The sequence below is a fragment of the Dermochelys coriacea genome, chromosome 12, assembly GCF_009764565.3.
Source record: "Dermochelys coriacea isolate rDerCor1 chromosome 12, rDerCor1.pri.v4, whole genome shotgun sequence".
Taxonomy (NCBI): domain Eukaryota; kingdom Metazoa; phylum Chordata; order Testudines; family Dermochelyidae; genus Dermochelys; species Dermochelys coriacea.
In genome coordinates this window covers 26,261,673-26,286,409 of record NC_050079.1, presented here as the reverse complement: position 1 = coordinate 26,286,409, position 24,737 = coordinate 26,261,673, and the positions used below count along the sequence as shown (strand labels likewise).

General features: G+C 41.1%; 3 protein-coding genes across 11 annotated transcripts in view; 2 read left to right on the top strand and 1 right to left on the bottom strand.

The window, feature by feature from the left end:
• Positions 1–6,758, bottom strand: part of TK2 (thymidine kinase 2) — a 30,162-nt gene extending 23,404 nt beyond the window's left edge. Inside the window, exons 1-4 of one of the 9 annotated variants that reach the window (XM_043495317.1) lie at positions 6,332–6,758; positions 2,374–2,411; positions 2,129–2,224; positions 245–298 (exon numbers count right to left, since the gene is read on the bottom strand). In XM_043495317.1, the coding sequence (XP_043351252.1) occupies positions 245–298; positions 2,129–2,224; positions 2,374–2,411; positions 6,332–6,503 (360 nt within the window). In that variant the 5' untranslated portion in view covers positions 6,504–6,758. Of the gene's footprint in view, positions 1–244; positions 299–2,128; positions 2,225–2,373; positions 2,412–6,096 lie in introns of those variants that run through there. The other 8 variants (XM_043495318.1, XM_038368379.2, XM_043495316.1 and 5 more) reach the window with 8 other exon arrangements.
• Positions 6,759–7,613: 855 nt separating this feature from the next.
• LOC119841249 (chemokine-like factor) lies at positions 7,614–14,321 on the top strand. Its single transcript, XM_038368539.2, has 4 exons — positions 7,614–8,001; positions 8,261–8,419; positions 9,196–9,291; positions 13,879–14,321. Exons 1-4 carry the CDS (start codon positions 7,687–7,689, stop codon positions 13,981–13,983), a joined length of 675 nt encoding a protein of 224 aa, XP_038224467.1. The 5' UTR covers positions 7,614–7,686; the 3' UTR covers positions 13,984–14,321.
• Positions 14,322–17,095: 2,774 nt separating this feature from the next.
• The window catches only part of CMTM3 (CKLF like MARVEL transmembrane domain containing 3), a 30,239-nt gene continuing 22,597 nt past the window's right edge, over positions 17,096–24,737 (top strand). Inside the window, exon 1 of the mRNA XM_038368544.2 lies at positions 17,096–17,573. Within this exon, the coding sequence (XP_038224472.1) occupies positions 17,454–17,573 (120 nt within the window). The 5' untranslated portion in view covers positions 17,096–17,453. The remainder of the gene's footprint in view (positions 17,574–24,737) is intronic.

Below are 24,737 nucleotides of genomic sequence, written 5' to 3'. Positions count from 1 at the left end.
TGCAAGATCGGAGCCCAAATCCTTCTCAGGACCACATTTTGCACACAATAGGTTTAATGCCCATTCCTCAGTAAGAGAAAATATAATAATCACCATCATGATATTAATTTTCAGTTACATAAGATCGTGACCATGTCCTTGCTAGGGACTTCAATGCATCTAAACCCTCACACAGGACTTTGAGAACATCACGGTCCATATTTTTAACAGAACACAAATCACAGGATTAGTTCCTGCCACTTACCAGAAGATTGTGACCATGTACATTCCTCCACTTAGGCACAGGTTCCGTCAAAACCTTAATTAAAAAATGACATTCATTCCATGTGACCCAAGCGATTTCAATTTTATTTTATTTATCAACATAAGACCATTTTTACAAATGAATGAATAATAAAGTACCTGTATTAGTACCATGGACTGGAGGATCTATCCCTTTTTTTAAAAAAAGGACTGATTTAATTAAATACCCAATTTAATATGTAAGAGCTATTATAAAAATGAAAAAGATGCATTTAATTACAAAATGTCCTGCTGGGTAGTATCAGCACACCAAAACAAAGCAATGGCTGACTGATACCACATAGAAGGCTGTCATTTATCAGTCACAGTGTAAAGAGAGAAAAACTGACAGCCGAATGTAGAGGGTATTTCATGTGAAAGATCTGCTAACAAATTAAGTTTGCATAGGACAAAACAGAATGACAAAGGAATAAAAGCTGAAGATCAATATGCCATTATACATAACTCTCATTTTCTTTCTGTGGATCAAAAAGAAATGCAGTTAGAACTTTAATAATAATCAAAATTAGACTGAAAAAGAAGGTCTATTCTGCCCCAAGTAGCTGAAACCACAAGAGTCTCCAGGGTGTCTCCATGTGGGCATTGAGAATCCATCAAACTATACGATCAGGCCATAAAGGACTTTTAAGATCTTAGTGTGAGTCTGAGATAAGCTAGCTAAACTACATGCATTTACTTTTTAAATTTTTGCACTGTATACATATTTAAAAAAAAACATTTTGGGCTACTGGCTATTTATTCAACTCAATTTATTCCTTTTAAATTACCAAGGACCCTCTTAATACTAAGTATCCCTATGAAGAATCCTAGATTTTTGTATTAATATTCTTCTTAGCAGACCTATCAACACCTTTAAGATTTTATGTACACATAAATAAATGCTTCCTGAAGTTTATTCTGAATTTGTTTTGGTTAAAGCAATTACAGTATTAAGAAAAGGTTTGTCTTTTCCTCATCCGAAAGCATTTTGCCTATGGTATTTCGGATCAAATCCCATGTTTGTTTGACAAAACTTCCAAAAAGGAATTATACAAATGTATTTTTCCCAACAAACCAGCATATCTTTATCTGAATTATTTTAGTTTTATGGGATTAATACCTTTTAGCTTCATTATGTGATATATCTCTGACTTTGCTTATTATGAGATCCATTTAAGATTTTTAAAAACACAGTGAATAAAATGGTAGTTCTATTGGTTATTGTTAGTTTATTGAGGGACAAAATTTGATCTACAGAATATATTATGTTCCACTGTTGAATATTTTTGAACTGTATATATTTTATATCTGCCACTTAACAACTAAGAATTTTCCTAAAATATATATTGCTTCTTCCACTGACTCTGTAGCAGCAGTTTACAATATTCCAAGAAACTAATACGAATTTAGACCTTGATTATGGAAATACTCACATATATATATTTAATCAAGTAGGCAGACCCAGTGCCATCAGTAGCCTATTTTACATGACCAAAGCTATGCATGTGTGTGATTGTAGGATCGAGGCAACAACTAACACAAGCACAAATGTAGTAAAAATACAATACATTATACTGGCTTCCATTCCATTAACTAAAAAACAAGGAAAAGTATTGGTTGCCAAATGAAAAAAGGCAACATCAAGAAAGAAAAGTATTGTTTTTAAACTTCTGGAACTATTGCTAACAGTTTAAAAACTAGAAAATGTTTTACAGTGTGCCTTTACATTTATCTTACTCTCATTTAATCTTGGGAAATACTGCAGTAGACTTGAATACTGTCAATGCTATCAACAGAAACACTCTTGCTGATTTGATTGAACATTAAGACGTTTCAAGCCCCTTACCTCAATGCTGGTAGTTTTGGCAAAATAATCCAGGCATGTTGTTTTTCCACTTGCAATATTCCCCTCAACACAGATCTGGTGAAAGAAGACACCAACCTTTCAATATTAAATGAAATGCTACTGAAAAGAAATAACTGACAGCAAATGTAGAAACACATACTTATAGCCTAAAAACAATTATACTGTAATAAAATAATAATAATAATATACTAAATACATTTTTCAGAGCAAAATATTATACTTACAACTGTCTTTTTCTCTCCTTCACTAATCAGGTGTTTATCTAGAACAGGAAGAAACACTGTTAGAAGAACTAGGAAACTGCTCTTAGATTATATATCCAAGCCACCTCCAGGACTCTTGTAAGAATGAATATATTAATGAGTTTTACATTTAGGAGTTATAGGTTACAGTAAACATGTTACATTAAACTCCCATGGCTATAATTCATATGCTTTACTTTATATTATACACTACCAGCAGTCAAATGGCTGATTCCTACCTTCATTGAGCAAGATTATTTATTATGTATGGTTGTTTCTTTGTTAGCTCTTATTTTCACCATAAGAAAATAGGCCCCAAATCTGCAATGAATTACTTGTAGGCTGATCCCTATTCCTGAACAAAGCACCATTGACTTCACAGTCCACAGAGCTTTCTGCAGGATAAGGAACTTAAATACTAAGGAGACATTTTCCATTTAAAAAGATACTTGTCCATATAAAAATGTGTATCTATTATTGTTGCAAGTAACATCTAAGATAGACTATCACTGAAAAGAGTTTCAGAGTAGCAGCCGTGTTAGTCTGTATTCGCAAAAAGAAAAGCAGTACTTGTGGCACCTTAGAGACTAACAAATTTATTTGAGCATAAGCTTTCATGAGCTACAGCTCACTTCATCGGATGCATTTGGTGGAAAAAACAGAGGAGAGATTTATATACACACACAGAGAACATGAAACAATGGGTTTATCATACACACTGTAAGGAGAGTGATCACTTAAGATAAGCCATCACCAGCAGCTGGGGGGGGGGGGGACACGAGGAAAACCTTTCATGGTGACAAGCAAGGTAGGCTAATTCCAGCAGTTAACAAGAATATCAGAGGAAGAGTGGGGGGCTGGGGTGGAGGGGAGAAATACCATGGGGAAACAGTTTTACTTTGTGTAATGACTCATCCATTCCCAGTCTCTATTCAAGCCTAAGTTAATTGTATCCAGTTTGCAAATTAATTCCAATTCAGCAGTCTCTCGTTGGAGTCTGTTTTTGAAGCTTTTTTGTTGAAGGATAGCCACTCTCAGGTCTGTAATCGAGTGACCAGAGAGATTGAAGTGTTCTCCAACTGGTTTTTGAATGTTATAATTCTTGACGTCTGATTTGTGTCCATTCATTCTTTTACGTAGAGACTGTCCAGTTTGGCCAATGTACATGGCAGAGGGGCATTGCTGGCACATGATGGCATATATCACATTGGTAGATGCGCAGGTGAACGAGCCTCTGATAGTGTGGCTGATGTGATTAGGCCCTATGATGGTATCCCCTGAATAGATATGTGGACAGAGTTGGCAACGGGCTTTGTTGCAAGGATAGGTTCCTGGGTTAGTGGTTCTGTTGTGTGGTGTGTGGTTGCTGGTGAGTATTTGTTTCAGATTGGGGGGCTGTCTGTAAGCAAGGACTGGCCTGTCTCCCAAGATCTGTGAGAGTGATGGGTCATCCTTCAGGATAGGTTGTAGATCCTTGATGATGCATTGGAGAGATTTTAGTTGGGGGCTGAAGGTGATGGCTAGTGGCGTTCTGTTATTTTCTTTGTTGGGCCTGTCCTGTAGTAGGTGACTTCTGGGTACTGTTCTGGCTCTGTCAATCTGTTTCTTCACTTCAGCAGGTGGGTATTGTAGTTGTAGGAATGCATGATAGAGATCTTGTAGGTGTTTGTCTCTGTCTGAGGGGTTGGAGCAAATGCGGTTATATCGTAGAGCTTGGCTGTAGACAATGGATCGAGTGGTATGATCTGGATGAAAGCTAGAGGCATGTAGGTAGGAATAGCGGTCAGTAGGTTTCCGATATAGTGTGGTGTTTATGTGACCATCGCTTATTAGCACCGTAGTGTCCAGGAAGTGGATCTCTTGTGTTGACTGGTCCAGGCTGAGGTTGATGGTGGGATGGAAATTGTTGAAATCATGGTGGAATTCCTCAAGGGCTTCTTTTCCATGGGTCCAGATGATGAAGATGTCATCAATGTAGCGCAAGTAGAGTAGAGGCATTAGGGGACGAGAGCTGAGGAAGCGTTGTTCTAAGTCAGCCATAAAAATGTTGGCATACTGTGGGGCCATGAGGGTACCCATCGCAGTGCCGCTGATTTGAAGGTATACATTGTCCCCAAATGTGAAATAGTTATGGGTGAGGACAAAGTCCAGCCACCAGGTTAGCCGTGACAGTATCGGGGATACTGTTCCTGACGGCTTGTAGTCCTTCAACAAAAAACTTCAAAAACAGACTCCAATGAGAGACTGCCGAATTGGAATTAATTTGCAAACTGGATACAATTAACTTAGGCTTGAATAGAGACTGGGAATGGATGAGTCATTACACAAAGTAAAACTATTTCCCCATGGTATTTCTCCCCCCCACCCCACCCCCCACTGTTCCTCTGATATTCTTGTTAACTGCTGGAATTAGCCTACCTTGCTTGTCACCATGAAAGGTTTTCCTCCTTTCCTCCTTTTCCCCTGCTGCTGGTGATGGCTTATCTTAAGTGATCACTCTCCTTACAGTGTGTATGATAAGCCCATCGTTTCATGTTCTGTGTGTGTGTATATAAATCTCTCCTCTGTTTTTTCCACCAAATGCATCCGATGAAGTGAGCTGTAGCTCAGGAAAGCTTATGCTCTAATAAATTTGTTAGTCTCTAAGGTGCCACAAATACTGCTTTTCTTTTTACTGAAAAGAGTAGAGAAAAAGAGATACTATGCACCTTTGACAGAACTTTGTGTGGAGAATGACAAACCAGTTCCACAATTCAAACAGATAGTGCAGACTCCAGAGCCTGTGGAAAGTCAGGTTTCAGAGTAGCAGCCGTCTTAGTCTGTATCTGCAAAAATAAAAGGAGGACTCGTGGCACCTTAGAGACTAAGAAATTTATTTGAGCATACGCTTTCGTGAGCTACAGTAGCTCACGAAAGCGTATGCTCAAATAAATTTGTTAGTCTCTAAGGTGCCACGAGTCCTCCTTTTATTTTTGTGGAAAGTCAGTTTCTCTCTGTTTGGGCCTCTCTCTCTCACAGTGGAAGGAAACCATATTAAAAACAGGGAATTTTGTGATTCCTGTCAATTTTTAATTTACAGACTCAGAACAGGTATAATTAAAACTACTTTTAACTCATTTTCTGAAATTGACTGGATTGCAATTTGATAATGTCCCTTTACAATGTTCATTGCACCTTTGTTCACTATGTATAGGTAAGCAAGGACTCAGTGCATTTAATTACAATGTATTGTTCATTTGTGCACTTTAATAGAGAAGTAGAGATGAGTACTTGTACAAATACTAAATAATGTCATAAAGGGGTTTTGAAAGTTCCTGGTTGCTCAAGATTTCAAAAACTGCCTCTTCCTTTCTACTACCAAAAAAAAAAAAAACAAAAAACAAAAAACCTAACCCGAGTTCATCCTGTTTTCAAAAAATGAAGAGTGGAGGATATATTTGAAAGGCGTGAAACTTTTAAAATATCCTGCATTTCATTTTTTTTTAACTTCCCCATTTGGCAGGTGGGTTCCTCCTTCGTAATTCCTCTATATCATGAGTAATTTGCAGAAGGCCAAGTACTAATAGAGGCTGCCTACTGCGATTAGCAGATTTAATATACACACAGCTACATACTTAAGAAAAGATAAATCAAGGACCGCAGCAACACGTTTAATAAAGTAACACCAGATCTATCCACTAGATCAAATGCATTTTCTCAAAATACCTTTCAAACAAGCATCAGGTACTTCTTTGTGAAAAGCAATAACCATCAACCTATTTAGGGGAATGAAGTGGCGTTTGCTTTCCCCCCCCTCCCCCCAGTACTTTCATCTCAAATAATAAATCTCTTGAGAGACAGCGCGAGAGATTCCTGATGCTACAAATACCAGGGCAAGGGTAGCAGCAACAATCTTTTAAACACAACTTAACGGTTCATGCTGCACAAGTGCTAGACGTACATGAGGCGTCCTGGGAGCAGCCGGCCATGCAGAGACTGCGATTAGCCATCAGTGGATGTAGCAATTGCTTCCGCTGGTTCTTCCCGGTACAAAACTCGAGGCCAGCTTGAGCGCCCCTGGTATACTGAGGGCTTAGGAGAGGCCGGATCCATAACGATTTCAATAACCACATAGTCCATCTCCGGTAGTTCTGAGCTCTAAGACTTAGGTATAAGACTCCAGCCGCATAGAGCTTTTTTATGCTTTGCACGCATTTCCGCTGCTGTAATGTTTTGCTTCCTGTATGCTCCCAGCTCCGCTACTGTATTAAGCACTGAGCAACCAATCTTAGCAAACTACTGCCGGAAGCCTTCCAGCAGGGCCATTAAAGACACAGTGCGCTCTCGAATAATGCTCCTGTTTTGGAAGTTTATTTCTTATCGTTTGGCAGATGCTCATTCATTCAAGAAGGTGGTTGCATTAAAAATTCTGCTTACTTTAAAAACACCAACACAGGTTATTCAAACTAAGAATTGACGTGCTTTTCACCCTGCTTGGGGCTTTTTTGCAACTCAGGCTAGACAATGAAAATAAATTAACCAGTTCCATTTTTGTTGCTAGTCAATTTCACGTTCTAGTTTTCTTACAGGAGCAACAGCGCGGCAGTGTTTCCATTGCAGTGCCTGCAGGGGAACCTGGCTGCGTTTGTTTCCAAGTCACTTGTTCCCCATCGGCTGATGGAACCTATAAAACCTGATAAATGAGGAACGCAGTGCAATTGTAGGGACTAGTCACCAGAGAGTTGCAGGGAGTTGGCTCTATGGGGGTGGAGGCTGGAGAGTTGTAGGGGGCTGGTTATACGGGAGGGGAGAGGGCTGAAGAGTGTGGGGGTGTTCAGACAGGAGGTGGAGGGTTGTGGGAAGTTGGCTCTGCGGGGGGGGGAGCTGGAGAGGATTAGCTATACGGGGGGGGTGGACAGACAGGAGGTGGAGGGTTGTGGGAAGTTGGCTCTGCGGGGGGGGAGCTGGAGAGGATTAGCTATACGGGGGGGTGGACAGACAGGAGGTGGAGGGTTGTGAGAAGTTGGCTCTGCGGGGGGGGAGCTGGAGAGGATTAGCTATACGGGGGGGGGTGGACAGACAGGAGGTGGAGGGTTGTGGGAAGTTGGCTCTGCGGGGGGGGAGCTGGAGAGTGGGAGGGGCTAGAGAGTTGGATGGGGTTAGCTGTACAGGGGGTGCAGGGCTGTGAGGAGTTGGCTCTGCAGGGGGGCAGCTGGAGAGTGGGGGGGGGTGTTCAGACAGGAGGTGGAGGGTTGTGGGAAGTTGGCTCTGGAGAGTGAAAGGGGGTTTGCTCTACACGGGTGGGGGCGGGGCTGGATGACGTTGGCTCTACAGCGATGGGGGGCGGCCGCCGCCTGGCTGTGCCTCGGGGCTGGGTTTAGGTGCAGCTGGACGCACGAGGAGCGGGGCGGGCTGCACGAGCGACCCTGCCTGGGCCTCCCGGGCCCAGCCTCTTCTGTACGCGCGGGCCAGCGCGAGCCCCGCCGCCTCCCGCCCCGGCCGGGGAGGCGGCGCAGACGCTCACGTGCCCAACGGCCGCTTCCGCTGGTTCCGGCACCGCCGCGCACCATGGTGGAGGTGAACAGCGGCTACCCCCGCTCCTTGCCGGGGGCGCTGAAAATCGCCCGCCTGGTACGAGGAGGGGAGGGGCCGGGCGGGCGCTGGGCGGGCCGCAGCGCCGTCCGCTAACCCCCGCTGCAGTAAATTCAGTGTCCTAGGTAGGGGCTTTAAGGGGCCTGAGGCCAGTCCTTGAATGAGCAGAGAGCGGCGGCGGCCGGGCAGCGGGACGCTTTGCGGAGCTCCGTCTTGGCGTGGGGTGTCTCGTACAGCGTCGAGCACCTGCTCACGTGACCAGGGGGGACGTTAGTAAACGCTGTCGTTGCTCTTTCAGGTTGTTGCCTTTGTAACATTCATCTGTTTCGCTGCCTCGAAATCCCATGAAGCCTTCGTAGCCCTTGCCGTCATGGAATTCGTCATCACCGTCTCCTTCTTTCTGCTCTACTTGCTCAAACTCGATAAAAAGATGAACTTCTTATTTTGGCCTTTAGCTGTAAGTATTGGTTTGTATCTTTTCAAATGCAAGGGCCGGTATGTATTTCGTGATTTATGCATAAAAACAAGTGGTGTTGTGCTAGTGCCTAATTAACGGTTGTGAACAGGCTCCATGGTATTTCAAAACAATGTAAGCATTGGTTCTGCAAAAGTAAGATGCAGCTACAGTGCTGCCTGTGGGAAAAGATCATAATTGCTTTCTGGTATTCTCATTTGTTTTAAATTGAGCTCGTCTTTTAAATAATGAATATATTTGAATTACAGAAACTCTCACTACCAACAATATCAAATGAATAAAGCACCCGGACATAAATCATAGTGACAGGTTTCAGAGTAGCAGCCGTGTTAGTCTGTATTCGCAAAAAGAAAAGCAGTACTTGTGGCACCTTAGAGACTAACAAATAAATAAATAACTAATAAATTTGTTAGTCTCTAAGGTGCCATAAATCATAGTGTAGATCAGGGCTCGGACAAAGGGGGTTATTTCAGGAATGCAATTTTTAGCATGGTGCCACTTGGTATCACACTAGATCAGCTTTGGACATTACCTAATCCCATTTCAGTGGCGAAAAGATTTTGTTTCTTGGCAAGTAATAGCATTATTGAATATTTGCAATCATTTAACATTTTTCAACACGACAATTGTATTTTGTTTTCATGTACTTCCTTCAAGGAGTAAAATAAGACTGCTATATGCTATAAGTATGCACGTTTCAGTATTTGTTAGCCATGCCCTTTAATAAAAGTTAATTATGTTTTATAATACATTTTCAGGATATTTTCAACTCATTGATCGCAGTTTTGTTCTTTATCATTGTGGGCCTGTGTGCAATAATAATCAAGACCACGACTGGGACTCTGGTTGGAGGAGTAAGTAGGGGAATTTATAGTAATAATAACAAATTAGACCATTAAAATTGAGATGGTTTAAATGTTTAAATATTTAATTATCATGCTCATGTAACAAATATTACTGTTCTTTTTTCCTCAAAATAAATCTGTCATAATTTTTGACATTTTAACATGGCTATGCGGGCTAACCTCCTTATTCAATTGAACATATTATGGCATGCAGAATACACAAACAATAGATGTAACATGCAATGAGTTATATTTGACAAATATAAGAGCTAGCTGGTATTACTGTATTCCTTAAATGTACATACAAATAAGATTTCATTTACCATATAATCACAGGATTCTTAGTTCTGATAAAGTTTTTTGACAATACAAGTTGTAGTTTTAATATATCACTATTGCTTTGGGTTTGCTGTGGTGGGAGGGAGTATAAACATTTTCAGTTAATTCACTGCACTTCTAAAAGTTGAAATTCCAGGTTGGATGATCTGAAGTGAATTAACTTGGGACTATCCAGTTTATTACAGTATCCTTCTTGAGACGTGCCTGTATTTTTGTTTAAACCTAGTTGAAACCCAAGAGTAGACATGCACTGATTTTTTTTTTCTCTCAGTTCTTAATGCCCAGTCCTGTGTATTATTTTTATAAAACCAAGTGAGGGATCGGGACAGTCCCAGATCTCCATGTTCATACTATGCAGAGCATTGCAAACAAAAGAGGTTTTTATACGGAAAAAAAAGTTGGTTGTTCAGCTTATAGTTTGAATATTTAAGATCAAACCCAATCATAAATTCAAGCCACTTGTCATTTGAATTTTTAAACAAATCAGAGAAGGGAAGGCCAGCACACAAAAAGAGGAGCTGCTGGTGAGACTGATAAGCTCTCTTCCCATGTTTAAATATACAATTAAAAACAAATAAAGGACTAAAAACTCACCTGTCAAAGTATTTTTGGCTTTCTGAAAACAAAAGTTGTTAAAATATGTCAAACAATAAAACTAGAACTCTCACTATGAGTTCTTCGTACATACAGCTATGAGCCATAGTGTGCAAAGCTGTCATTTTATTCCAGTGCTGACAACTGAAGAAAATTAAAAGGAAGTTTTTACAAATTTTCCAAAATAAGTGACTGACTGTGCTGGATTAAACATTTGATAGGATTGTCTCCTGCGTGAGCAATCTGGAGAATTTAAAGTTGAGTTAAAAGCTATAGCAGCAGAAAGCGCTGCACAAATTCAGGATAAAAAGATTGAGGACTTATTAGCTGCCCCGATGCAGGAGGTTAAAACCAAGCCTAATAAAACAGATATGTGGGCAAAATGAATAAGGCTATTAAGATTGCCGAGAGAGAGAGAAGCAGATTCTCTCTCCCCGCCCTTTACACACTTGAGAAATTGGTTTTACAAATCTGGATTTAGTCATGTCTGAAGACCCAGTTCATTCTATTATGAACAGGTCATTTACTAAAACAACAAACTCCCATTCTAAAAGAAATGAAATCTTCACTACTACACTTAAGATAAGTAATGCATTTTAGCAGCAACTGTCACAGAAGGGTGCTTCACTTAAGAAAACACACCAGATTCTTTTCCGATCTGAGTCCAGGCACTCAAGCCAAGTGATATGCACTGGAAATAGTAAAGGATAGTTTCCTCCTGGGTGACAGCTAAGATGCAATCATTCTTTTTCTAGCTCACTAGAGAATCACCATGTCAAATAAAGAAGTCTTGGGGGAGTGAACATACTGCAGAAAAACTCCTGAGACAGGCCCAAATTGCATAATATAAACAATGGTTGTGCATAACTTGCTGAGGGTGAACTGTTAGAGCAATTAAAAAAGTTATTGGATTGTTTTGTCTTCGAGAACATGAGAACCTATAACTTTTTAGTCAAATGTTTAACTTGTTTCTCTGGCATTTGTTTTCGAAATGCCTCTCATGATTAAATATAAAGGGCCAGATTCTTAGCTGATGTTAATTAGCATAGCTAGTTGCCAATTTTAACCATATGCGGTCCTTGCCTACATTCAGGAAAGAGGAATGGGGTGAATTATTGTCTCCTTCAGATAATGTTCACAAATGACTTATTATTACTAAATTACTATTATTTTGAAACTGTTCATGTTGTGTAGCAAATAGCATTGAGTTGAAAAGTTAGAATTCAGATGACAAACGTGTTTTAGAATGCCTCTCGGGTTTAAACGGCATTTCTAAATTACCTTTACTAACAAATATTAGACATCCAGTGTATTGTTATAATTTGATAAAGGAATATCTGAGTAAAGAGTCAGTACTTCTCCCCTCCCTCCAAGTACAATTGGAGGACTGTCACATAAGGAAATGAATAATAAGCAAATAAAGTGTAAAAGCAGACTAATCTTAATATATAGCTTTACAGATTATCATATTTAGTTAATTTATTTGAAAAAGAAGAGTGTATACTTAGGGTTAGGGTTACTTTTCTTTTGTTTTTGCTAAAGATGACAACAAAACAGTTTTTAAAGTTTCAGAGTAGCAGCCGTGTTAGTCTGTATTCGCAAAAAGAAAAGGAGTACCGGTGGCACCTTAGAGACTAACAAATTTATTAGAGCATAAGCTTTCGTGAGCTACAGCTCACTTCATCGGATGCATTTCCGATGCATCCGATGAAGTGAGCTGTAGCTCACGAAAGCTTATGCTCTAATAAATTTGTTAGTCTCTAAGGTGCCACCGGTACTCCTTTTCAGTTTTTAAAGTGTGCTTGTGATCATGGGCCATTCCAGTGTTTATAACTAAAATTAGAGCAAATCCTGCCACTCAAAGAACAAATTATTTAGAATTGATTTATGTAACTTTGTAGTTTAGCACACAAAACATCTAACAGGACTCCAAGTGATACTGAGGGTATGTCTGCCCTCTAGCTGGAGGAGTAATTTCCAGCTCAAGTAGATGTATGTGTGCTAGCTCTGAGCGAGGCTGCAGTTGTGACCACAGTGGAACAAGCTGTGGCATGGGCTAGTTGCCCAAGTACCTAGGATCCTGGGCGGGATCATACTTGGGATGGCTAGCCCATCACACTGTCCACACCAGTACAGCTACACTATAGTTAGCGTCCTAGCACATGTATGCTACACCTCTAGCTCAAGTATAGACGTGTTCTTAAACTGCTAACATACAGTAACAAAGAGGTGCTAAGTGCTGCTAGTTGGGTTGGTGAGCAAAGGGTGCCTGTTCACTGCAGGGTTATCTTGAGTGATTGCTGCCAAGATCTGAGCAGCTACACTGCAAAGCCATACTCAAGTTACTGCATATTTCTACTCAGCACCAGGAAGGTGTGATTCCCAGTATAAGTAAACCCACGCATGCTAGCTCAGCTCAAGTTAGCACCTAAAAATAGCAGCATGGTTGTAGTGGCATGGGCAGTGCCTCGGGCTAGTCCCAAGTATGTACCCATGGAGTTAGGGGGGATTGTACTTGCTTGGCTAGTCTGAGCTGCTTCCCATGTTGCTGTGGGTACTCTATGAGCTGTAGCACACTAGTTCAGAGCTAACATGTATATCTACCTGAGCTGGGATTCACACCTCCTAGCTGCTGTATAGCCATACCACTGTGCCCTCACTGGTATCACGCTCATCCACATGTGTTGCTAGACTTCTGGGGAGTATATCCCAAGGTTCTTTGTGCTGCAATAAACAGAGCTGCTCCATGATTCTTCCCCAGTGAATTGTGGGAGAACTTTTCTTGCCTTCTGGGCACATGGAAATTGTGGGAAGGCATTGAAGTGATCATCACTTGAGTGATTTGGCTTGCCTCATCACTGAAAAATGGGTGGGTTACCAGCCCAAGTTAAAGTGGCACCTGACCTCTAGCCTTTACCCCCAGCCAGACCACCTAGCACAGGTTTAAAGCATCACCAAACTTTGGTGCTTTATGTATGGACAGGCAGGGGTTTAGGGCAACACCCACATAAGAACCCAAGTTAACTCTGCAGCAAAGACATACTCTAAGAGTCCTGTTTAGCAAACACTTGTTTTGCTTCCTTGTGACTGAAATTTTATGAGTTAGGCCCATGTTTTAATAACAAGTATTCACATTTTAAACATTAAATAAGGTAACTTCCTGTCAGTTTTTCACTTCAAAACTTCTGAAAGAGAAAAATATCTATCTTCTAGCCTTGCATCTGCAAACACTGGGTTTGCTGCAGTCCAAAACCATTAAGTAGATCATCCCTTACACAGATATAAGAGATTTGGTTCTGGAGGAAAGCATAATCTCACATAAAGAAGTATGTCTGTAGTCTGGTTCCCATGGAGACCGATTCTCTGCCTGTTAGATGAAGGGCAAGCAAGATCAGGGTGAAGATGATTGCCAAAGCATACGGGAAAAGTCATTTTATGAGAGATTGCAGTATATCTGACCTAAAGTATGGAGAACACTGAATTTCTCAACCACAAATCAAATATTTATCCAGAAACATTTAGAAGGCCAGAACCAATTTAGTGATCTCTACAACTGCATCTGCTCAGAATTGGTAATGAATGAATTATTAAAATGAAAGGTAAAAGACTATCAACAACTAACTGTGCATAGGAGGAAATTGAGAGTTTTCTTTTTATTTGCAGGTCTTTGGTCTTGTATTGGTTGGTCTTTGTATTGCAGATTCTGTTCTTCTTTTCAAGAAGATTACATTTAATAAGCCAAGAGGAAGGAATGTTATTACCAGATAAGAATGACCAATTTACCAAAAGACTGATTTATTCTCCACTTTAAATGTCTATTGAATAATAGGATACTTGTTTCATTATTAGCCTAGGTATTTTTCCTAAAGGATTTAACATGTTCATTTTAGAATTATAATATTTTCCTGTGTGTTTTTCTACATTAGTTTACTTTTTCACACATTAACATTCTTTAAATTCCTATGTATTTTTCTAGACTACACATTTTTACCAGTGTTAACTTTAAATTATTGTCCTGTGTGTTTTGGTAAACTTGATACATTTTCACTTGTTAAAAATCTAATTTTCTACAGAAAGTGTTTATATAATAAAATTGAAAATACAAATGGATCTAACTGTATTATTTCAATAGGTAAATAGTAACTGTACTTCAAGCAAGAATAATTTGAATTAACACGAGTCTTCTCCTGCCAAATATATTTAGGGACAGATTTTGACATCCATAGTCATGCTGAATAGTATCTTACTCTACAGGTGGGCCTGTTAATGGGATCACTGTGAAGTAAAGTATTATTTGTTATGAGTAAAGATATCAGAATCTGACCCTTAGAATTAGTCTTATTTCTCATTGGACGAGTGCAGCCCCAGTTTAGTGCTGTGTAGCCCAAAACAGACTTTAAAATACCATTCCTTTTCTTAACTAAAGATTTAATGATTGTGTTCTTTACCATTTCTGTAAACTAAGGAGTTTTGTTCACTGAGATAGGATGTTTTTCTATCTGGAAAAATATAGCCTCAAAAATTATATAACAAATAAGAAAGGCAGTGCTAATAAATGCAACTAGGTGCAAAAAGTATGTTCATTTCTTGTGAAAAATAACTCTAATTGGCTGATGAAACATTCATAAAGTATGTGGATACTCTGCAAAAATAATTTTACTGAAACCTGTTTGAGTTTTTATCTTCATATTCTGAGGACAGAACAAAAAATATCTAGTCTGTCTTAGAAATATGAACCTTAGCATAACACAATTGTAGTAATGCCATAAATAGTAAGTGCTAATGTACAATGAAAGTATTGGACAACATTTGGGCTAAGATGTATTTCATTTTCCACAAACAGCACTGCAATTTTAATGGAAATAGCTGCTAAAGAAGATGATGTGCTCTGTTCAGAGTACAACATTAAAGGTCAAGTACAGTTCAGAACCAAAGTTTATCTGTTCAAATTGAATAGCATTTCCAAGATGCAAGTAATTTGTAGTTTAAAGCTAAGCATAAGGACAGTGCAATAGTCATAAATTGCCAGACGCAAAGAATGTCATAAAAAGTACAATATGCGAAAACAAGGAAAATGGGCTTTGTGTTAAAATTGGCATTTTGCAGCTCTAGTCAAAGCAGTGACATAATTTCACTAAGGGCTCTTTTCACTCCTAAGCAGGTAATTTCTGGATAGGGAAGTGAAAGTTCGATGAATTTCAACTCTATTCCTTCTCATTATTTGTCAGGGTGAGGAATGGCAAAAGCCCAAGTTTGCTTCTCCACAGAAGTGAATAGATGAAAATTGCAAGAGGTAGCCTCTCAAAATTCCTCCATGGACAAGGAAGACCCAGAGATAGCACTTGGACCCTGGCTCTAGACCAGCGATTCTCAAACTGGGTCGGAATCCCAAAGTGGGTCGCAACCCCATTTTAATGGGGTCGCCAAGGCTGGTGTTAAGACTTGCTGGGGCCCAGAGCTCAAGCCCAAGCCCCACTGCCTGGGGCCAAAGACCTGGTGGTGGGTTCAGGTTACAGGCTGCCTGCCTGGAGCTGAGGTCCTTGGGCTTCAGCCCCCCTGCTTGGGGCAGAGGGGCTTGGGCTTTGCCCCCTCTTCCACCTTCTGGGACAGTGGGGCTTGGGCTTTGGCATCCCCATCCTGGGGTTGTGTAGTAATTTTTGTTGTCAGAAGGTGCAATGAAGTTTGAGAACCCCTGGGCTAGACCAATCTCTGAAAATTCCATTATAGATTCTAACTACAGTACTACTAAATCAGCTTCTGTACTTTTCCATATTTTTTTCATTCATACACTTAATTCTGTCTTAGAATTGACTTCTTGCCTCTCTCTCTGCATGGTTGCAGTATAGTTTTCGTATTTTCTTCAGCATTCTCAATAGTCTTTGGGGTTTTTTTTTGCCTTTCTTGTCTAGCAATGATGAGCTATGCTTTCAGAAGTACTTGTATGTTTGAGCTGCTGTTTCCACAACCTACATTAGTACCTGTTCCATTCTCTTATTCTTACAGATATTAAGTTGTCTTCTGGCATTCCTATACTTGACTCCTAGTCAATCGGCACTTAATCTGCCAGTTTTTACTACTTTCTAGTGAGGGTTCTGTTGCTGTTCCAGGCACTAAACTAATAATGCCCTGATTATTATTCTTGACCAAAATAATAAATAAAGACTGAAATATAAATTTCACAACTTACATGGCTGGTCAGTTATGGAACATCTCACCTTAGAGAATTGTTTCCACCACTTTAGCTCTATGCACATGAACTAGTTAAGTTTACTGCTGTGTCAATGGTATGTTTAGTGTTTAGTTTTTTCAACCAAGTGCATCCGATGAAGTGAGCTGTAGTTCACGAAAGCTTATGCTCTAATAAATTTGTTAGTCTCTAAGGTGCCACAAGTACTCCTTTTCTTTTTAGTGTTGCATGTACTGGAAGGAACCTGAAATATGCATTGCTACCTTGTTGATTATGGTGTTTTGCAGCAATGTTGCACCATGATGTACTGGAATTTGGATTATTCTGGGGGCACAGGAGAGGTTGCATAGGTACTAAATTTAGATGGTAAAGACTGGGAGGATATGCAGCCAAAATTAGGGAGATTCGGAAACTAGAGCTGGGGTTTTGTAATGCCCTAACACCGGGATACATTGGCATCCAACTATTTGTGCGGTAGGAACAACTAAATTTGTTTTCTATTTATTTTAGGCATTGGGATTGTGGAGTTAGGCCAAAAATTAGCTGGGTCCAGATGTTTCTAGCCCTGTCATGCCCCGGACCATCAAAGGCTGGGTTTACTGATGTCGTAGGAGCGTCTACACTTTTCTGTTTGGCGGAACGTGTTTGGGAGGAGGGGGAGAATAGCCGGAGGATCCAGGCGCTAGGTTTTGCCGCGCTTGTTGCACCAGGATGGATGCGGCAGGGGAAGTTTGGGGGCGCAGAGGCAGCACAGAGGGGCGAGGCTGGGGTACAGCGCTTGGCTGCCTGCCAGCGCCCAGAAGCCGGCTAGGAGCAGCAGGCCAGCCGGGGGCAGAGAGCAGAGCCGGGGCGCGGCGGCAGGGGCGCGGCGGCAGAGGCGCTCAGGCCGGGCACTCCCCCGATTTGCAGATGTAGACATTTCACATTTCCGCAGTGTCACGATTTCCGTTTCCCTCCTTAACCAAAAAAAAAAAAAAAAAATCCCCGTCCCCAGGAGCCGAGCCGAGCCGCAGCCCGCGCCGCCCAGGCGAGCCCCGCGCCGCGCCCGGCCATGGACCTGCCCGCTTCGGAGGAGCCCGATGCCCCCGCGCCTCCGCCTGGCCTCCGCGCGCTCCTGCCCGCCAGGGAGTTCCTCCGCTCCCGCAAAGGGCAACTCCTGCTAGCCGAGTCGGTAAGGGCTCCCGGAGCCTCCTCTCCTTCCGCAGCGTGCTGGGCACGGCCCGGGCTGGGAGGGACCGCAGCGGTCGTGGGCTGACTCCCCCCCCCCCCCCCGCTGCTCTCATTTCAAACCATGGGAACCCCCACCCCCCCCGGCTTCGGGATCTGCCCCAACTCTCCCCCGCCCAGCCAGCTTGCCATACTCCGGCCAGGGGGGACAGCAAGCTGAGCTCCCGCTGCAACCATGAAAATTAGCTTAGTTCCTTAGCCAAGAGCATAAGCCTTGGCTCCAGCTCCCTAGTTCGCCCTCTCTGCCCGAAAGAGCTCAGCAGATCACCAGCCCCGCCGCTGGCAAAAAGTTCACTCAAGGGGCTCTTTGCTTGAAAATAGACACCAGCTAACAGGCCCACTTGCCTGGGTACAGTGCGGGGGCGGGGGTGTCTGCTTGCAAGCAGAGTACAGGCCTGATTCCATCCTCAGCTCAGGGTAGCTCCCCACTGACTCCAGTGACTTCAGTGGATTTACTCCAGCATAAAGGAGAGCAGGATTTGGCTCTGTCTTGGGCTGTTTCTAAGTTAAGTAGGAGAAATTTCTCTCTCTAATACACCTGTCCTTTTGTGTGTTAGCAAAATGCAGAGTAGCAATGACGGGCAGATGCACACTCTAAAGTGAAAACACAGCGCACAATGCCAAAGCTCAGGCACAATGGGGAACTTTAGGATTAGAAGTCTGCGGTACTGTTCCTGAGTATGATGGCATGTTTCCACCTTCCCCATGTATTTCCTTGTGTAATTTTTCATGTAACTTCTTGTGACCGTTTCATAGCTTACCCTGTTTAAATGTTTTTGTGTGCGCAAATTTATCAGGGAGTGATCCCTTTTTCAGTTTAAAAATCATCAGGGATTTCTAGCTCATAGCATAATTTGTGGTGAAGTTCCATTTACTGCTAATAAATGGATCATTTTGCAGAGACAAGATCAGATACCCATCTTATGCTAAGGAAAGGATGCATTTGATCTCCTTTGCAGAGTCACCATTTAGGCTGCTGCCAAATCAGCATGGGCCAGTAGTGGCTAGGAATGAGGTTAGGGTATCCACTGAAAATACAAAGGTGGTTGTTCATTTTTCACAAAATTATAGTGTAGTCTTTCTCTAGCTCAAGATTTGAGAGCTATGTTGGGTATGAATCTAGGACTTCAGGTTTCAGTACTGTCTATCTGGCACTATACTTACTAACTTTTAAGTTTGACAGATGGAACAGCACCACATTAGAAAGGCAGGGAAAAAAGCATTAAGATTGCAAGAGAATATATGATGAACAATGAAGGAAAAAACCTGGGAGGGGAGTCAACATATTTGAATCTCCATTTTCAATCAGTTACTCGGGAAATAGCCAGAAATTTAAGCACTAAGTTCTTTCTGACTTTTTTTTCCTATTGAGCTTCTGCAGTTTACACACTCACAACTCACTCACAAAACATTCACCTTTGGACCTGAAATATTCCATGCTTGGATCCCAGTCCTGCATCCAGATGTGCAAGCAAAGAGCCCTGTGCTCACATGTAGTTGCATTGGCTTTAGGGAGACCCTTTGCATATGCAGGGATCCATGCTAGCAGATCTCAAGGCAGGATGAGTTCCTTAGTTTTTGCCCAAAGGTAAATTGTTTTGGAAAGTGAGGAAAATTTTCAGCAGTTTTTGAAATGCAAGAGGATTAAAACACTACACTTCTCCAATTGTAAAAACATTATTCATTTTTCTTCAAAACAGATAATCCTTTATATTTAAAATATTAATATTAACTGGAGTTTTGAGAACTCAGCAGCAGGTGCTCAACCACTGAGGCACCCAAAATCAGTAAGCAATAAATATATGGAGCCATCATTAGATCACTGATGCATGTGAACTCACCCACTAGATCAGCTATGGGGAAGGAAACTCGTACAAGGAAAAGGAAGTTAGTTTGCTGAGCAGGAACATGCAGCAGGACACCACACTCTGGCTGTACCATTTCCAGAAATCACACACTGTGAATGAAGAGGGTAATAAGATGAATGACTGACAGCCTCTCTCTTTCCTGTGGGTTTATGGTCTTAGCCGCTGGGGTTAGCATGCTGTCTGGTATAGGGAAAACAGAGGCAGAAAGAGGCAAGAGACTTGGTTGGAGATGTGGAAAATGTCAGGAGGAAACAAGGATTGTTTTTGTGGGTATGTAGGTGGCTAGAAATTGCAAATTGTAGTGTGCACCAGCTCCATTAATAATTCTCATCCCTTTACTTTCTTTGAAAATTCCAGGCAAAAACCTAACATTAATGCAGCATTTCAGGATGAGCAATCAAGCATTTATTCTGGAAATACAGCAGCTCAATTAAATTTGCTCTCTTGAGCATATGACTTAAAATATTCTCTATATCATTATAAATTGTTACATAACACAATATAAACCATGAGAGATCCCAACTTTTTTTTAATGCAAGTTTATTTCTCTAGTAGCAGACCATGTCATGTACATAACTTGCCTTGGTATACAAGATCACTGTTTTGTTCAAATTGATCCTGTTTTGGACAATATAAACTGGACTCTCTTATACCTCCTTACATGTAATCAATTGCAGTTTTTAGATAACATGGCTTTTATGTCTGCAAAAGATATGTGTAAGGAATATTGTTTTAGTCATGGGGCCAAATTCACCCTTATTTGGTGGGTGAAGACAGCTTTAAATCAGTGAAGGCTGCAGCCTGAATTCACTAGCCACACTCCTTCCTAGCCAAACCCACATTTTGGGCTGCATTGGCCCATGGGAACGGGCAGGTTGCAGTAGCTATCCCTCCACTCCTGTTGGTCTTTGCCACCAAGACTCTGTTCCTTGCTCTGTTCTGGCAGAAGCCAGCAGACCCCTGAATAAATCTGTTCTATGAATGATATATATGGCCAAGTTAAGATGGTCCCATACTTTCACATTTCAGGTGAGGCCAGTTTGAAAATAGCTGAGAGATTGAGACCATCTGTCATGCAAGACAGTTCAGAAACTGTTGCTATGTTTAAGACAATCCTAACTTTGAGGCACCTGACACTATGTTGTTCCAGTTGTAAAGTGATCTTAAAAAAAGGTGAAAACATTTCAGCTTGCTAGCTTTAGGTGTTCCAAGCTTCAAAATAATTGAATTGTGGTTTTCTTCAAACCTCTCAGACTTAAAAACCAAGCTGTCTCCAACTTGTATGTGCTGTAACTTACTGGATACAAGGAGATAATATCAAAATCCCATCTTACATTACATTATATATAGTATTAATTCACAAGTAATATCAAATAGCACAAAGCCATAATTTATGGTGTAAGCACAAATGGACAAAGTTAAGATTGATCTTGCAACCATAACTCTGCATTTCCTGTCCAGAGTGCTTGATCTCTCAGCCTCAGTATACCATTAGTATTAAGAGGGATTTCTGCATGGAATATGCAAATACGTTAACAAACGTGGGATGTTTCAGAATAGGAGTTTGAATAAAATGAGACTCTCACCGCTATTACTGAATAGTAATCGTTATTCAGTGGATTGGTAAATTGCAGAAATCTATTCAGTTTGTGAGGATTCAAAGCCATGTAGTTACCAGCATGTCTCAGTGTAGACTAGAACTTCTCTGTTTAGTTATAGAGTGTATCTCATGGCTCTTTCAAACACTCAAAACCTAAGCTGAAAAGTTGAAAGAGCGATCAGCACCTAGAAAATGAATGTTAACAACAGACTTTGAAGAAGTTGGATGGATATGCTGAGCTTGAACTTCCAGGAGCACATCATCCGCTCTCTTCCAGGCTCTTAATGCTGCCTTAGTCACACAAAGCTGGCCACAATTGTCAGTTTGCAAATCCATCCAGTGCAGCTCCTATCTCAACCATTGCTCACATCTCAATATAGGAGGAGTGGAACACAGCCTCATTGCACCAATCTGCAGCTGGCATATGGTCAATATGGTAGTCTAGCTCCTCAGCAACTCTTAACTTACATCAGGGCTGGGGCCATTTGAGAATCAGGGAGCTATAACTGCCTCCCTCACTTCCCTACCCTCCTTTGCTAGCACTGCTCAGGTCTCAGCACAGGAGAGAATCTGGCCTTTAAGGTGGCTAAAAGGCCCCCCCCCAGTCTTTAGTTTTGTACAGCATAATGGGCACACAAGTCTGCAGTTGCCATACATCCTGCTGTGTGTTACAAAGTGAATCACATCACTAGCAGTTTAGAGAGGACCATTGTAAGCTCTGCTCTGCTAGCAAGCTACATGCTCTTCATATTGAGTCAAACAGCCATGATGAGCTTTTATATTTACATTCATTTGTGAATAAAAAGGTTTCATTTCCGCTCTTTGGTAGTAATTTCTCTGTCAGAGGCAGCAAAGTGTAACATACTTTGAGAGTTGCCAGCTTTGGGGAAATCCATTACTTCATTTAGAAGAAATTAGCTTCAGCACTAGCCTGTCTACTGCCAGAAGCTAATTATTATCCTAAATTTTATTCACATAATGCGTTCCCCCCTGCTCTGTCTCTTTCCCTTTTGGTCTTATCTTCTTATTTTGATTTCACCTGGAATAACTCCACAGCCACTAAGAAGCAATAACGAGGTACATGAATTCAGATACGTAAGTTTTGCCTTCTCCCCTGATCCTGCCTACTCTTACTGCCTCTCCTCTTACCCTTCAATCGCTTATTCTCTGTTTAATTATTTTAATAATTTTCCCCTTTTAATTGCTCCTTTTCCCATGTTCCTGTTTGCTTTCCTTTTTCTCTATATTTTCCACTATTTTAAAAATCTTTCCGCTCTTTATCCATTCAGCTTTTCTGCAAACCATTGTCCCTTCCCTATTGAAGATTTTGCAATCCTCTCTAAGCTCTACCCCTTCCCCCCCACACACGATTCCCTGGCGTGTCTTTTTCAGGTGTAACAGGCAGCGCTGCTGCTGACTTCCATACCATTGACCCAGGCAAGATCCCTTCTCATCCATTCTGCTCCCCACTGCAAATATTTAAGTCAAACCTTCATGATTGTCTTGGTCACTGCTTCTCTATTAAAATTAAGTGGTGCATCCAAACTCCTGTATGCCTGATGCACCCTTCTGGGAGACACTATAGATTTTTGTAGGAACACAGGACAAATACTCCGAATTGCCCTTCACAAGTATGGTGGATGTTGCGACACAAAGGATGCAGAAAAGGTGATGTTTGTTTTTCTTGTCTTCTGTCTTTCTTCTCTCTTTTCAGTCTTCTTCTCTGAAGTGAGCCCTATAACAAACTTCCAGCTGAAAAGATTGTGTAATCAATGCCTCTTCTGAAGAAGACCCCTACGACTTTCTGTGACTCAGTAAATAGAAGGTGACCTCTGCAGCTAAATCTCTGGGGACAGAACTTCATTTCTGTGTCAAATATGATGGAGAATTAGTAACTGGAGTACCATAAAGTTCACTATGTGTATTTGTTTCTCCCTTTGCATGAAGTGTATAAGCAAGATGAACTAGGGAAAATTAGAGCCACCGGTGTTTACCCTTTGACTAAAGGAGATCTTCCTTGACCGTACTCAACAAGCAATGTGAATATGCAAGGCCTGCTCTTTCCCATGAAGCGGGAAAATAACATGCGTTTGAACATTCAGGCTAGTGGATGGTGGCCAGTGAAACTATGTATCACTGTGCAAAGCTCTAAACTATTGCCTGGCCCTCAGTATGATCCCTGATGAACTGCAGAGGAGGGTGTAAATCAGTAGAGAGAGGCTAGAAAAGTCCTCACTCTGCTTGTGACCTCCACAGCTCCTCATTAATAGAAGCATAATCCACCTAACCATTTTAATTATATTTTATACCTGTAACTGAATGACATGACTAAGAGGTAGAAATTATTACCGATAACAATTTAGGAGCCCCAGGCACATAAGCTTAAGAAAGTTTCAGGTAGAAGAAAAATACCTTTCTGAATGCAGTAATAAAAAATAAAATCAGGCTCCTTGAACAGTTAATATTAAATAGCAGTCTCTTCATTAGCCTGTTCCCTTATGGTGGGACCCTATTTACAGCAGGATAGTGTTGTTGTTGAGGTCCTGTCTATGGACGGTTATGCCAGAGTTGTTAGCACAAAAGTACTCCCACACAGTGGAAGGGGCAGCAACCTGGCTAAACTCTCAACAGCAATTTTAGGCGCAATAAGTGTTCTAAGTAATCTAAGTGCTAATAAGGAGTGATCACAGAAGACAATTTGTATTTTGAGGGTTCTCGTGACTCCAGCTGTGCAGAATACATCCTCTCTGTGAAAATGTTCTACCTTTGCTTGCTACGACTAAGGATAATTTGAAGAACTTTCAGGAGCAGTTGAGCTTTCAATGATTGAATGTCTTAGAACAGGGACTTGTGAACTCTTCTCTGACTAGAACAAACACCCTCTTTCTATTTTTAGCATAGAAATAGAAAACAAAGATTTTTAAAAAATTGATCAGTTACAACTCTTTAGCCCCTCTCCCATAGCAATGGTTAAAGATCGGACTTCAGAGAAGGGATGAGTATAAGGTGTCTGACTACCAAACATTCAGGTACAAAAATCACAGGCAGCTCAATATCCTCAGTGGTATTACAACAAAACATAGTGGCTGTCAAAATCCTTTTGCAAAGTAAGACCAAATTGTGGCCAGGATAAAAGTCAGTCCCTGATTTTTATTGTCCTTTTGGATAGGTAAGACAAGCCAAGTAAGAATGAAGCAGATAGAAAACCCCCATTTTCATTTGCAAATTTAGCATGTAAACATTAGTCAGCAAGCAAATAAAATAAAATGGTTAGGTGACAATGGTTTCCATTTCCTTTCTGCTTTCTTCTGAACTTGTCTCTCTCATTAAAGTCCCCAGCTATGTGCAATGAAAGTTAATATGAGTCTTTCCATTGACTTCAATGGCCTTTGGATCAGGCCCATATCCATTATAACCACTTCCTTAATATGACAGCAGAGCACAGCACAGTGGGGGTCTATTTATCATGAAAGAACAAGCATCTCTCCCCAGTTGGGGGAGGCTTTAAAGTTGCTCAAAGAACTATTATATAATCCTATAATTTGTGCCAAATTTTGCTGCTCACAGTTAATTAAGTGCGTGACTAACCCAGATGAATACATTTTCTATAGTCAAACTATTAGAGAATTTACCCTCAGGC